This window comes from Phascolarctos cinereus, unplaced genomic scaffold (assembly GCF_003287225.1).
Source record: "Phascolarctos cinereus isolate Bilbo 61053 unplaced genomic scaffold, phaCin_HiC Scaffold_5;HRSCAF=322, whole genome shotgun sequence".
Taxonomy (NCBI): Eukaryota; Metazoa; Chordata; class Mammalia; order Diprotodontia; family Phascolarctidae; genus Phascolarctos; species Phascolarctos cinereus.
In genome coordinates, this window is record NW_027555958.1 from 122,548,623 (window position 1) to 122,565,368 (window position 16,746).

A 16,746-nucleotide genomic window follows, 5' to 3' on the forward strand; every position below is an offset into this window, starting at 1 on the left:
TACTTTTTAATTTATCACATCTGTTCTCTACAATGCTAAAAAGAAAGATAATTCTGCATTTGCTATGGATAAAACTTGCAAGGTGAAAATAGAATTTCTAAAAATGTTTAAAAAATCATTTTAAAATATTTTAGGGAAAAGTTGCTTTTAAATACAAATTAGGATAATTATCCTTTTTTTCCCCTACCATTAGAAGAAATGTGACCTATCTTAATATAGGATGCAAATTTGAAAACTTGAACATTAAGACAAAATATTTTTCATGTATAAAGTTCAAACATAAGTGAGTTCAAAATGTATTTCTCATTGCCATGTTTTTACAAAATTAGTTTATATGCCACACTTATTTTGGTAGCAGAATTAATTGAAAGCATGCCTTGATAACTATTTTTTATTCTTTAGAATTTGTAAATTTGCACTAGAGTAATGAGTCCTCCTACTGCCAATTAAAAAAAGTTTATTTTGCATAGAAAGTGATTTCATTTTCCAGAGAAAAACAAACAAAAAAACCAAAACAAAACAGTGATTTACTATTCTTAAATAACAATGCAATTTATACAACATACTTATAGTACATATATTTGTGGGAGGCACAGAACTATTCATTTCATGGATAGACCTCAAATACTAGTAAGATTGGTTCAAAGATCTCAGTGACTTTAATAGTTTAAGTCACTTACTAATTTAGTTGTTTTTTTTTTTAAAGATAAGATCTGTAAAGGAAGATTTTCATTTTGCTATAGTCCAATATACACAGATTTTAAAATATTTTGTATTAATCAATAAATACCAGAAAACCTCTGTAGCAACTTTATTTTCCCTTCTGCATGAAGGAAAAATTTTCAAATGCCCGAATGACTTGATAACTATAAAGCAGGATCCTATAGACAGGTTGTATCAACTCTGGATACTAGAGTATTGATTGCTCAGCTTATTATAGTTAATTTGCAATTATTCAAGTGCTAATTACCCATGTAGATTTTCCAGGCCCTTTCTTTCTCTTCCCTCTGCCTTCTAGACACCTTACCTCTCACTAGAAGGTGGGAGTGGAAAATAAAAGGAGATAAAATTAAAAACATTCAGATGTGCCATGTGTTAGTAGTCGGGGCAAAAAGTTCTGTGGGTAGGTGAATAAAACTGCTTGCTGAAATTAGTTGATTTATATGTCAATTTGTATTATCTATGCTGTTGCTGTGGGGGAAATATGAAATGTTAAGGAGACTAAATTAAATTTTAATTGAATCTGATTTTATAAACAGTTATGAAGTACCTACTATGGGCAAGCCATATGAAAGTACTTGAACAGAATTGAAATAAACCAGATGGCCAGAAAGAATTGCCCCAGTATCTAAAGACACATCATAAAAGGTTGGTCTTTGGGAAATGACGGAAGTGGATTCAATATAAAGTAGAAACAGAAAATAGTTATTTTACTATCAACTAAGCTAGTATTTATGAAAATTCATAAAACATGTTGTTGAGTTAAATTTGTGCCAATAGAACAATCAATCAATAAACATTTACTAAGCACCTACAATGTGCTAGGCATGTGCCAAGTGCTAGGGATATAAAAAGAGTCAAAAAACAGCCCTTGTCCTCAGGGAGCTTATAGTCTAATGACAATGAACATAGTCTTTAGCCCTGTGCTTATATTTTTATACACACTTTATGTTGATAGGTTTTTAGTCTTATTTTTACCTTTGGAATAATTTTTGATATTTTCTTTATTAAATTACTTTCACATGGTCATCTCATTTAAAAGTTTCAGAATTTGTTACTGGAGTCTTTTTTTTCTTACCTCTAAGTCATTGAAAAATAAATGTGTGTCAGCAAGGTTAAAAATCATTTCCTCCATTCGTAGTCCGAGGGTTACTGCCATTGGGGGATCCTAAAAGGAAAACACACATATCCTGAGTGAGGTAAGTTATCTGAAACCACCATCACCAGCAAATACCACTTCTTGAGTGCCTACAATGAAGATGCCAATGTAGACTCAGCTAGGATTAAGAAAAAAAAGTCCTGGTGCTTAAAGTATTTACAATTCAAAGGGGATATGGGGCATACAGACATTTGCAGAATCAAGGAATCTCAGAGTTGGCAGGGGCCTCAAAATCTAGCAAGGCAAAACCCCTACTTTAAGGGAATCTCCTCTATATCATTTTCACAAATGGTCATATAGACCTGATTTAAAGAGCTACCATAATGAGGAATTCTCTATCTCCTGAGATAACCCATTTCTCATTTATCTTTCTCTAAACATTGAGGGATTTTGTTTTGTTTTATTTTTCCATATATTGAAATGACATCTGCCCTTGGCAACTTCTACCTTTTGCCCCTTGGGTTCAAATAGAATAATAACTCCCAAATCTGTGGCACTGTAAGGTACTTTCCTCACAACAACTATGTAAAGTAGGTAGAATTATTATTACTATTATTATTATTTTACAGAGGATGAAATTGAGGTTAAATAACAACCTTGGGCACTAACATTCCAAGGGAAGATTTGAACTCAGGCCTCGACTTAAATTCAGTACTTCTTCTATTTGTCTCATTTCTCCTTAGTCAATCTAATTTCTCTTCCAAATACCAACCTGTCAAATGCTGGTAGAGAAGTTATCATGTCCCCTTTCAGTCTTTTCTTTCTAATAATAATAATATTAGCAGCCACCTAAGTAATTCAAGTAGTTAAGAGCACAGAATTAGGAAGACCTGAGTTCAAATTAGATCTCTTACACAAGCTGTGGGCAAATCATTTAACCTCTGTTTCCCTCAATTTCTTCAATTATAAAATAGAGATAATAATAACACCTACCTCCCAGGATTGTTGTGAGCATCTAATAAGATAATATTTGTAAAGTACTCAGCACAATGCTAACGTATAGTAGGAACATTTTTCACGTGAGCTATTACTATTAATAACAACAGCTAGCCTTTCTAGGGAGCTTCTGGGCTTTTAAACATCCCTAATTTTTCTATCATATCCATTTTTTTTGGCCATCATATTTGGTATGCTCACCAATTTGGTGATTGTCCTCTGGGTGCGCTCTGGTGTTAATTCCATTCCTAAAATGTTGTGTCTAACTCTAAACATAATTTGAACAGGGAAGTGGGACTATCAGTTCCTTTGTTCTTGGCTTCATGGATCTCTTAATGCAGTCTAAGAGCAACAAAACTTTTTGGTCTACCATGTCATTCTTTATTTATATTAGGCTCGTGGTCCACTAAAACTCTCAAATCTTTTTTTTCCCCACACAAATAGTTGTGTAGCCAGATCCCCTCCTCCCATCCTCATGCTGTACTTGCATAGTCATTTTTTAAAAGAGTTTACATTTATCTTTTAACTTTCATTCTTATTAGATTTGACCTATCCAACCATTATATAAGCACTGAATATTGAGATAATTTTGGATTTTATCAACTAGTACATTCTTCATCCCATCCAGCTTTGTGCCTTCCATAAATTTGACAAGTCTGCTTTTTATGCTTTGATCACTCATTGATAAAAATATTAAACAGCACATTGGGATAATTATAGCTGGCATTCATAAAACACTCTATCTACATCATCATCTTTGATCTTCCTAACCACCTTGTGATGTACCTAGTATTCATTTATCTGAGATGAGAAAATTGAGGCTCAGAGATGTTAAAGAACTTGCTCACAGCCACACATTTAGCAACAAATAAGATTTTAATCTGGGTCACTTTGACTTTTGTGCCCTTCGTATTATACCACATTGTTTCTTGGGCATTCTACTAGATACTTCATTGCAAGCTGACATCAACCCATTAGGGACCATGGTTTGCCTCACTCTTGCAGTTCAGAATCCACCTAACAATACTATTAACTGTCCTATGACTCTTCTTCTTATACAAGGATGCCATGAGTGACTGACTCAAAATCCAGCTATATTCTATTTACAGAATCAAATGACCCTAATAACCTTGAACAAAAATGAATGAGGGGAGAAACTGGACATAGTCACATTTATCGATGGACAATAAGATTAGTATGTGAGATTTTAAAATACACATAAAAGTAGTTCAGTACATGTATACACACATAATTTCATTGTTGTTAAGTTATCTCAATCATGTCTCACTTTTCATGACCCTATTTAGGGTTTTCTTGGTAAAGATACTGGAGTGATTTGCCTTTTCCTTCGCCAGCTCATTTTACAGATGAGGAAGATGAGGCAAACAAGGTTAGGTGACTTGCCCAGGGTCACATAGCTAGTAAGTGCTTGAGGCCAGTTTGAACTCAGGTCTTCCTGACTCCAAGTCTGGTGCTCCATCTACTGTGATACCTAGCTACCCTATGTACTGTACATATGTACCTATGTACTATGCTGAGGGATATTAGAAGGGAGAGGAAGAAAGGAACTAGTGTAGTTTTATAAAGACCAAGTATACATTTACTGAAGAAGAGAATAGGATCTAAATGGGGTTCTGAACAATGTTGGCTGGGGGTTGGAGGAAAGGAATAGGGATGTTCTCCCAGAAGTATGAGAAAAATGTTCAGACATAAAAGAGGGAGGGATATAGATCAGACATAATCAAAATTTTGTGTGGCTGGATCAGAGGCCATAGAAAGTGGAGAAATAGGAAATCATGTTGTGGTGACATAGTAGGGCAAGCTGGTAGAGGGCCTCATAATCTGTCATAATAAGCCAAGTTTTGAATCTATGATATAATCATGGATTTATAGTGGGAAGGGACTTCAGAGGTTATCTAATCCAAATACTTCATTTTCCAGGTGAGGAAACTGAGGCTTAGAGAGGTTAAGTATAACACACGTATTAGGTAGTGGGGCCAAGCTTTAAATTTCCATTAGTGAGGATTAAAAAAACAGACAGTCTTTAGACACATCTGAGGGGGTGAGACTTCATCACAACATATCACAATATTTAGTGGCAAGAATGGAGAATAGAAAGGGAAAGAAAGGGCAGATCCAGCAAACATAATAGAACAAATGGTATGATACAAAAACTTATGGAAGACTAAGGACAGTGATTGGTATAAACTATCTCTAAGGATTTGACAGAACGATAGTATCCCTGACAGAAGCTGAAGAGGTAGATAGGGGCAAAAAGCATGTTGGGAGTAAAGACTTTTTACTTCATTTATTTCATTCACCATGTTTAATTTTAGTTGGGGGCAAGATATTAAGATCTATAGGACTGAAAAGTTAAGGAGACATCAGGTCTGAAGACCACTGGAAACTATTAAATTTGATATGATCCCTAAAGGAGTATATATATGTTAAAGCAAATTAGGGAATATAGCAAAGCAGGAGGAGAGCCAGGGAAGATTTTGTAGGTGTGACTCAAAGATAAGAAGAAAACCAGAAGACAGTGTTTCTGAAACTCAGGCCAGGAAGGGTGTTTAAGAGGGGAGTGGAATGCGGTTTTGAATATAGCTGACAAGTCTAGAAGGATGAGAAGAGAAAAGAGATTATTGGTTTTGGCTGAGAAGAGGTTTTGGAAGACCTTAGAGGGTGATTTCAGTTGAGTGGCTGGGCCAGGAGCCAGATCATAGAAGTTTGAAGACAGATTTTGAGGACAGAAATCTGAGGTAGTGTTTTTAACTTCTGAAAGTTAACCTTTCAAGAAATGAATTTAAATTTGGGTGAAATGTGGATCTATTTTTCTTTCAAGTTATGATTAGAAACATGCCATCCTGTCTAAGCCAAGTAGTCTTCATCCACTCACCTAAACTGACTTCACTTATAGTTCCTTACTGCACACCTATGCTGCAAAAGCTCATTTCCTTTCTATGCTGGCTATGATATACCCGGGGGTTCTTCACAGACTCCCCAGACTCAAAAAATATGCCCTGAGATCCTGTAGTTGAAAGGAAAGAGTTGTGAGTGAAAAGGAAGAGGGTAAAGACAGGGAAAAAAAGCTAAAGACGGAAGCAGTATTTCAAAGGAAGCCAAGACTTCCTACAAAGAAAGATGTTTCAAATGGAGATAATTCATAATTACATTGTTGTCAGTGCTCCCTCTACTGATATATATTGTATTCATTCAATAAAGAAACACATATTAAGCATATTAAGCATGTTCCATGCTTTGTACTAGGTGAGAGGAATACAAACATAAAGAATGATGCAACATTTATTCTCCAAGAATTTCCATTCTAATGAGATAGAAAGCAGATACATATATTAATACACATGGAATGAAAATAAAAAGAATAATACAAATAGTAACTCTGATTTGGTGGATGGTTTTTGAGAGTTGTTGTGATTCAAAAACTCATGATTTCAGACAATCTATTGAGAACTTGTTGAAGCTGGCTTTCTTGGGAGGGATACTTAATCTCTTGGAGCATCTTTGCAGTTCGGTAAGATCTTTCAGAGCTAATGCCTGGCGTAAGAACCTAGGATCACCTCAAAGTCGTGATGAGGCAACAGAAGTACATTTTCTTATATAAGACATCAAAATAATATTAAATCATGCTATTACTCCAAAAACACTTTGCCAATACATCTCACTTTATTTTCACAATATCTTTATTGTGGAGTTAGGATAAGACTTTTATATACTTTCCAGATTAAAAAAAAATCAAAGTCCAAAAAAAGATGTATATTTTTCAAGGCTGTATCACCAGCTATATAGAATCTGGTCTCTTGGCTATCAGACAACTAGCTTGATGGTTCAGTAAATAGAGTAGTGGACCTGGAGTAAGCAAGACCTGAGTTCAAATCTAGCCTCATTTACTAGCTGTGTGATCCTGGTTAAGTCCCTTAACCTCTGCATTGGCTTCCTCATTTGTAAAATGGGGAGAAAAATAATATGCACCTTTCAGAGTTGTAGTGAGGATATTTGTAAATCAATTTGCAAACCTTAAAGTGTTATATAAATTTGTTGTTTAGTCATTTTAGTTGTATCTGATTCTTTGTAATCCAATTTGGGGTTTTCTTGGCAAAAAATATTTCAATGGTTTGCTATTTCCTTCTCCAGCTCATTTTACAGATGAAGAACTGAGGCAAACAGAGTTAAGTGGCTTACCCAGGGTCACACAGCTACTAAGAGTCTGAGGCCAGCTTTGAACTCAGAAAGATGAGTCTTCCTGACTTCAGTCCCAGCACTCTATCCCCTGCACCAATACTAGCTATTACTATAATTTTGGTTTTCCTTTTACATTGTTATAACAAATTTAATTTGAAAAAATTGAACTTAGTCATCAACATATATACAATTGCAACACAATGTGGATAAAAATAGTATTATATATAAAATATAGTTTTAGTAATGGTTTTTTAAATTTTAAAACATTAGTTTTTAGTAAAGTAAAATGCTTCATTTATGCCCCCTTCTCTTCTGAACTTTTATTTTTCTTTAAAAGAATTATTGATGTTCTTTTATTTCCTTTTTCTTTTTAATCTTTCTTGCTGTACTACACTCATGTTCCCTGGACCCTTACCTTGTTTGCTCCTCTTCATTTATAAAGTCCCTCTTATGTCACAAGTAAGCGTAGTCAAAGAAAACAAATTGACTCATGGCCAGGATGGCATTTGTCCACTAGATGCTTCTGTCTTTCAAACTCTAGAGGGTTCAGAGGATCATACCAAAGGGTCAACTTGTTCATTCTGCTGATAATTCCAATCATGATTATTTTATGATTTTGCCATGAATATTTATCTTATTTTTAGATCAGAAAATTTGATCCAATTTAATGTTACACTGAATTAACAACAGCACAGTAAATGTGGTCTAGGGTATAGAGAGCTGGCCTTAGATCAAGGAGGATCTTAGTTCAAGTTCCCTCTGGATACATATAATCTATGTGACCCCAGGCATGTCTCAGAATACTAGGCATCTAGTATTATATATATATATATATATATATATATATATATATATATAATATATATATAAATACTAGGATCTATATTATATATATATATATATATATATATATATATATATATATATATATATATATATATTATATATATATATATATATATATATATGTATATATATTTGCAGAGAAGGCACCAACCTGCCTTGGTAGAAGGAATTTCCTCACTGGGAATTCCCTACCCCAATGAAATCAAGGTCCAAACTCTGTCTCTATCCCCACTTCAATCAATGGATCCATTAAAGTATACTCATTTTAATAACTGGATCCTCTACCATGCCATGAAGGTCAAATAGGTAAAACTCTTTAAAACCAAGATTGAAAGAATAAAGATATGAACTGTTTACAGAGTGTACCCTGGCTCAAATTCCTTAAAATACAAGCTATGCCACTTTATATGAGTACCTAATGATCACAGTTACTAGCAAATTACTTAAGTTTGCAGGGCAGTCACTACAGACTAAAAAAAAAAAGATAGTTTTCCAATACATTTTGTCCTTTTATTGTTAAAATTGGTAATGAGATAGAAAGCCAGTGTCAGAAGACCTGAGTTAATGTCCCATCTCTGACACATACTAACTATATGATCTTAGGGGAACCATTTAGCTTTTCATTGGTCCCAGTCAACTCTCTAAGACTATAAGCTTCAGGATATTTACTGATCTGTACTGGCAGAGGAAGTTTGTTCCCCACAAGTTCCTAACACCAATGAAATTATGTGTTCATAGTTAGGAACTTACAAATAATTCCTTCTATTAGATGCTAGCTCCCCATCACTATCTCTAGCCCTCAAACTATCAATTTGCTAGATTGTACTTAGTTAAAAGGTAAACAGTATGGCTGACCCAAAATACTATTGTGCTCACTCAAACTATTCACAGAACCATGAAGAAAAAGTAGGAAGGGATATCAGGAAACATCAAATGTAATTACAGCATGAAAATATAATTCCATTAGAGAGGCTATATGCTTTTGTGGAATGCTCACTGATGCAATTCAAAAAAATCTGATATCCAGACTACTCCCATTATGTTACCAATGATTATTGCCTTTAAGACACACATAACAGCTGGATATTCAGAAATGTGTGATTTTTAAAGGAATTTGTCCAAGGTGGATTACTTAAGCTATTAGAATTAAGTCCTTCAAATTCCAAATAAAATTACCTGCACTATTATTTTCTGTATACATATTCTTTTGCCTTTACATTTTAGATTTATTGAGAAAGAAAGAAAAAAATACTATTGTTGTTGGTCAATCTTTTTATTGACTCCATGTTTCTGGAGCCCTATGAAACCTCTCTGCATAGCTCAATTATGGGTAGGGAAAAACCCATGGAGAATCCATTTTATGCATTTTATAACCATGCAGACAAATGAAATTTTGAAAAGCAAAACAACGAAGTTCTATCAAGCAAGCATGGGAATCTGAAAGATGAAAAATGTATTTGAATATTGTGGAAGAAGAAGCCTCAACAGCACTGAGGGCTACCTGTGTGTTTTTCATCTATAGTGACTCCATATCATGTGTGCTACCAAATCCAGGATTTGCTAAGCATTTTGGCAAAACATCATTTTCTATTTTTTTTTAAGTTTGAGGCTTGCTGGAGTGTGAACTAGCTATTTCCACTTCTTCTCTTCTACCCCCACTCCCCACCACAACCCGCTTTGCCCTTGGCTGTACCAAGGTTTGAAACTAGTTAAAAAAAATCCTCCAGTGAGCTGGGCCAGGGACCTGTTGTCAGAGAGAACCATTTAACCAATAGTGCCAGAGGGGCTAGAGATAGATTTCCTACAAGCCAACAAAAACTGAGCCTGTCAGAGGTTGCGATCTTATTTCTAAGAGAAAGTCTAAAGTTTTGCTTTCAAATATTTAATTTTTTTCTCCCAGCTGACTAAGTTATGAAACTTGCTAATTCAACATAAGCATCATATGCACACCGCCACATTTTTCAACTTAAAGGTCCAGAGCTCTAAGAACTGAGGTGGATGACTGGGGGTAAGGTGAGTGTAGCCATAGCAGCTTAGCTATTTGATGTAAGGGAATGCTCTGAGAGTCCCTTGCCTTAACACACTCCCAGGAAGGATCTGCCCAAGCCTGCAGTCCCATTAGTTTATCAGACATTTGAAAATGAAACCCACTTCTGGACTAAATCCCAAATTCCACGTGGAAACGTATACATGCTTTGTTCACTTTCATCAGATGCATTTAGAAATACGGCATACTCTCCAAATCGGTATTTAGCTGACACTCCAGTTCAGCTGTAGTGAATTTTGGCTTTGGGTTCTAAGGAGAAGAGGTATTTTAAAACTTGGAAAGAGAAGACAGTGTGGGAATGGAGAAATGAAGTGAAAAGTGTGTTGGGGGCTGGGTATGAGGGGAAGCACGGATACACATACGTATATAGTAGTTCTATATGGGTTCAAAAATGACTAACACAGAAATTTAATATGAGACAAACAACTTCTGCCAATTTACTTTGTGTACTGCTCCATTAAAAATACTGGAACTTTTCCCTAAATATGTTGTTGAATACAAAAGAAAAAAAAAACAGCTCTTTGGCCCTTACATATGTGATTCTAAGCCAGATATTACCAGTGTATAACCAAGTCAGGATCAAGTACACCATTTCTCTATATCAAAATACTAATGCCTTTTAGTTGTGTTAGTGCAGAGTATAAATTGGAGACAGACTGTCTGTCTGTGGACCTCTCCACTGGATTGGGCCATCAAATGGAATTCCTCCTCATGGGACACAAGGTAAAAATATCTCAGGAGAGCCAGCAATTATGTATTTTTAAAAGAGAGACTGATAGGATTTTTGGATTTTTTTAAAGAGCTTGCAGTGCTCAAGTCCTTGAAATAGCTATTCTACTGGGAACAGCAATACTTTAGTAGGTGATGGCATACAGAGGCAGACGACGCTCAAGCTCACTGAAACAGGGAAAAGTCAAACCAAGTTTAAAAGCAAGAATGGATGGGAAGTACTAGATGTACTGCAGTATGGTAGAATGGAAAGTGCTTTGGACTCAAAGATCTGGGTTTAAACTAGCCTCTGTCACTTGTAACATTGGACAAACACACTGACTTCTCTGGGACTCATTGTCCTCAGGCATAAAATAAAGAGGTTGGATTAGAAGGCCTGGGATCTCTTCCAGATCTTTCAGTTAAGCCTTTTTTTTTCAGTTGTGTTCAACTCTTCGTGACCCCATTTGGAATTTTCTTGGCAGAGATACTGGAGTGGTTTGCCATTTCCTTTTCCAGCTCATTTTACAGATGAGAAAACTGAGACAAACAGAATGAAGTGACTTGCCCAAGGCCACATAGCTAGTAAGTGTCTGAGGCTGGCTCTGAATTCAGGAAGATGAGTCTTCCTGACTCCATGTCCAGTGCTCTATCTACTGAGCCACGTAGCTCCAGGTAGGGCTCTGATTGTTCTTTTACAGTGACATACAGAATTTCGTTGTAATTGAGTTTATGAATCAGGGTATAAAATGGAATGTTAATTAAACCTATAGATTCAACTGTACTGTGTATTTAGATCACAATCAAATCTATATATCCTGCATTCATTTCTTTCCTAAATTCTAGGCCACATTACCAGCTACTTACTGGATGTTATCACTTACCTGTTGGACATTTTCACATGAATATCCCATAAACATCTCAAAATCAACACACCCGCAATGCAACTTACCATCTTGCCTTCTAGCTTCTGTATTTTTGTTCAAGGAAACACCGCTATCCCTGTTACTCAGGTTCACAACCTTTATAATCACATTTAGCTCTTCCTTTTCACTCACTTTCCATATCCAGTCATTTGTCATGTCTTGCCCATTTTATTTCTAAACATCTCTCTCATCTTTCTCCTCTCTGCTCCCTTGATGACTACTCTGATGGGTTCAGGGCAACAACATTGCCATAGTTACCAAACAGATCTAATAGCTTCCAAACTCTCATTTCTCCAATCTATTCTTCCCACGGCTTGCCAAAAATAATCTTCTTAAGGTTCAGATCTGACCTCAAAAACCTACTCAAAAACCTTTATAAGATCCCCCTTGTCCTGAAGATAAAATGCAGAAAACTCAGCTCCCCATTTGAAACTCTAAAAATGTACTTCACCTTCTCTTTCTAGAATTATTTGACATTAATCCATTTAATTCATATTCAGGGCAAACTAGACATATAACTATTTACTGAGCTATACTGCCAGTTACCTGGAATGCATCCACTCAGAATACTTATCTTCTTTAAGGCTCAACTCAAATATCATCTATGCTGTGAAACTGTCCCTGATCACCCTTGTTGTCCAAGCTGTCTCCCTCTTCAAATTACCTTCATTATTCTTATCCACACACCTGTCCTACCTTTTCCACCCCCGAAAAATATCAGCTCTCTGGAAGAAAGACTTTTAAATTTTTTGTTTTTTCTTAGCCCCATTACTTAGTCCAATGTCTTGCATCTAGCTGGTACTTAAATTGATGTTAGTTTTATTAAATTGTTGAATTCACACTGGTATTTCAATATTTTGTTTTGGGTGGAATGGCTGAAAAAATTCAGAATATTTACCATTATGTCTAGTAGGGGACTGTGGTAAATTTCGTCATGCATTGTTCTTTGCAAATGAGCCCTAAAGGTATCAAAGCCTGGGGAAATAGGGGCTTTGGGTTGTTATTTGTTTGTTTTGTTTTGTTTTGTTTTTGCAAGTAAGAACTCCCCTAGATGTAGAAAGGAGGACAGTCCTATCCAGGGAAAAGAGAAGTTGTCTCCAACCCAAGGTTTTGAATGACAAGCTTCAAATGCATTTATGCCTAGGTATCTTAGAATTTATATAGTGCTTTAAGGTTTATAAAGTGCTTTTAATATTTTATCTCATCTAAAGTTTACAACTCTAGGAGGTAAGTGCTATTATTATCATCACCCTCTTTTTTAATAGTTGAGGAGACTGAGACTAAGAGAGATTAAGTGACTTACCTAGGGTCACACGCTATGAAGTGCCTGAGGCAGAATTTGAACTCAGGTTTTCCTGATTCAAAGTCCAACACTCTATCTACTGTGCCATCTGATATGTGTGTATATAAATGTATATTTATGTATAACATCTATTAATACATATATGCGTGTATATATATAATAGCTAGCATTTATGCAATGTTTTGAGGTTTGCAAAATACTTTAATATATGTTAAATTATTTGATCCTCATAGCAATCCTAGGTAGGTGTTATTATCTCCATTTAACAGACGAGGAAACTGAAACAGACAGAGTTTAAATGACTTGCCCAGAGTCACGCAACTAAGTACCTAAGGCACGATTTGAACTAAGGTCTTTCTGACTCTAAGTCCAATACCTTATCCATTAGGAAACAAAATCATGAACCCAATGATACTAAATAAAAGTTAAAGCAAGCTAAGCAATGAAAAACCAAGCTAACATACAACGAGTTCTAAGAATTTTGACTTTAGATAGAGATAGCAAAGGGATCGTGTAGGAAAAATATCTTCCTCCCTAAGTGTAAGAACTGAAGTGAAGATAATTGTAAGTGGAACCCTAAGGTTGTATGTAGCCAACTGTTGGTAGTACTCTTGATTCAGGGTTGAATTCTGATATCTCTCTCGTGTTGACAGCAGGAGCTGAGAGAGTGCTTCAGAAGTGGTTAGCTAAATTCCTGGGGATTAAGCAAAGCAACAAACAGCATCAAAAGCATCATTTGAAAGTAGTCTTGTTAGCCAATTGGAGAGCAGATAGGCTGGTGGGTAAGCGGGTACGTTTAGCCTCTGCTCATCAAATGTTTGTAGTGATTGAAGGTGGGAGAGAGACCCCAGAATTGCACTGAAGTAAAAATTTAATGCATTTATTGAACCCAACCCAGGTCCTGCAAATTTCTTGAATTTATACCCCTGAGATTGATTCATAGCAATGCAAAATAAACCCAGCTTCTGAGTGAGATCTAGCTTGGTTGTTATATTTCCCCTAATAAGCTCTTGATCCTGGCCTTGTCCCAGTGCCATACAGGCACCGAGAAATTGGATGGTAGGGTAGGGGAAGTAGGAGTGGAAATTTGGTTTGAGGACTTCACAAGGTCAACTTAACCTGATGAAGGAGGTCCAGGAACATTTTGTGAGACTCTAGAAATTGGCACTTCCAAACAGTTTTGCAAGTGCTCTCTATTGACTCCTGATATTTCAAAAGGATCACAAGGTTCTAAGTAGTCAGGCAGATGCTACATCAACATTACAGTTCAGCTGAGTCTTTCCGGTCATTTAAAAATTGCATCTCAGAGGGGTGATAGACTCTAGAGATGAAGAACGATAAGTGTAGGTTAAGATGTGGCCAGCGTCTTTTGCTTGTTTTGCTGGACTATGTATATCTCTTGCAGGGTGACCTGTGTCTTACAACTGGACTTCCATGACTGGAGGCTGAAGACTTTGCACAGCTCTACCTCACTTAAATCCAGTTTACTTGCAAGTTGAGACATCACCCTTCTTACTAAATTTAACATACACACACCTTAAAAATTATATAGAAGTTCACAGTGTATTATATAAAATGCTCTTTGTATGTTAACATGCTGTGTTTGTTAATGTCAGTTAAATTAATAATAAAATAATAATTTAATTTTAAAATAATAGCATGGCAGGCTGGGCCCCTTGGATTTTGAAGAGTCACCCTAGACTTAATTCAAGGAAACAGAACTAACCATCCTGATTTCAACTGTATTCAGTTCAATTCAACAAATTTTAATTAAGGAAGACAGGAGGACATCCTTTCTCTCAAGAAACATATGATCTTGTGGGGAATGGGAGGAGAAATTAGACACATACACATACATACATAACATATTATTAAATTACATACATTTACTATTTAATAATATGTTGTGTATATATACATATATGTATGCATACATATATGTATATATACACACATACAGATACATATGTACAAATAAATATAGCATCGGGTATTAAGTGAAAGGAGCAATGAAGAGGTCCTGACAGAATGCTCTAGAAAAATTTGAGTCTGAGAGAGTGCATTTTGTTGAGGATTTTGTAGGATCTCAGACCTACCTGCCTAGTCGATAATTTACCACTTAGGCATAAGACAGGTGGACAAGTTACTGACTTCACCCTCTGTTTAAAAAGTATCTAGAATGCAATTGTTCAGACCAAGCATAAAATCTATAGTATTGCGTACAAGTACAAGTGAAAGCTAGCTAATATTATGAGGCATGTAAATAATAGGACCAGGGGAATGGAACCATTTAGGAAAGTAACTGAGAGTCATGCCACCAATCAGTTCAGAAAAAAAGAAACAAGAAGTGAAGAGCTAAGAATTATACTAAGGATTGTACCAAACCAAGTTCATGAACATCAATAATGAAAGAAAGTATCCTTAAATTGGCACAGACTGGTAAGTAGAATGGGTGTGTCTGCTTGTGAAGGGGCAGATTAATGTACAAAGGACAAAGTAAATGGGGTAAAGGAAATCCAGAAGTAAGACAGAATGATCAGAGAATATAATCTAGATAACTCATGTGTATGTAGTGCTTTAGAATTTACTGAGTGCTTGTCTCAAAAAAACTCAATGAGCTAAGTAGTACAAACATTATTCTTTCTTAAGAATCTCCAGATTATTCTTTTTTTTAGAGAAAATAATTAACAGTTACATTTCTAGCATGATTCAGTTTTCTTCAAAGGCAGAGGAATAGCCTAAGATGACCTAGGAAAAAGGCTTTCTTTCAGTGCTTTGATTCATAGTCATTAATAAAAAGGATGATGATAATATTAATAATGATAACTAATACTTTTTATAGCACTTCAAAATACTTTACAATTACTATGTAATTTGTTCCTCACAGTTACCCTGGGAAGTACGTGTTACTATTACCCTTATGTCTTAGATGGGGTCAGCTAAGTGGTGCAGTGGATAGTGTCAGCTTTAGAATCAGGAAGATTCCTCTTCCTGAGTGTGACCCTGGGCAATTCACTTAACCCTGTTTGTCTTCCTCATCTGTAAAATGAGCTGGAGAAGGAAATGACAAACCACTCCAATATCTTTGCCAAGAAAACTCCAAACAGGGTCACAAGAAGTTGGACGTGATTGAAAAACAAAATAGCAAATATACATACATATATACATACACACACACACACACACACACACACACACACACACACACACACACACACACACATATATATATATATATGGAATAACTGAGGCAGAAGGCAAGTGACCTGCTGAAGGTCATAGATGAGCAAATGCCTGAGACAGGCTTTGAACTCAGACCCTTTGGACTCTGATCTAGCACTTCAACCACTGCACCACCTAGCAACCTCTAGACATCTTAACTTAATAGTTCAGTAAGCCTGGATGGAATAGAACAAGGGATAAAATCATAAGAAAAAAAAGTTATTTCTAAAATTATTTTTAACTCATAAAATATCAGCACCTTAAAGGCAAAGATTGCCTTTCAGGAATTGATATTCCATTTTGGGGCTTTGCATCTTCATGACCTTGCATAGTACCCAGAGCCTAGAAGGCACAATACATTCTTTTCTTTTTTTCTTTAGGCAGTTGGGGTTAAATGACTTGCCCAGGGTCACACAGCTAGTAAGTGTCAAGTGTTTGGTCTGGGGCCAAATTTGAACTCAGGTCCTCCTGACTTCAGGGCCAGTGCTCTATCCATTGTGCCACCTAGCTGCCCCTTGACACAATATATTCTTGATAATCAAATATAAAAGTAATTGTTTGGCTTTCATAATCCTTCAAACTTAGTCCCTTCCTACTTTTCTGTTGTTTTTTTTTTAACACTTCACAACTTTCCATGTATTCTATGGGCTTCTTGTTGCTCTTCACAAGACATTCTGTA

The 16,746-nt window shown here is 35.8% G+C and overlaps 1 protein-coding gene across 1 annotated transcript in view; it reads right to left on the reverse strand.

Moving 5' to 3' along the window:
• EYA4 (EYA transcriptional coactivator and phosphatase 4) overlaps positions 1-16,746 on the reverse strand; it is a 379,107-nt gene that overhangs the window by 23,415 nt on the left and 338,946 nt on the right. The window contains 1 exon segment of the mRNA XM_078155123.1: positions 1,799-1,888. Within this exon segment, the coding sequence (XP_078011249.1) occupies positions 1,799-1,888 (90 nt within the window).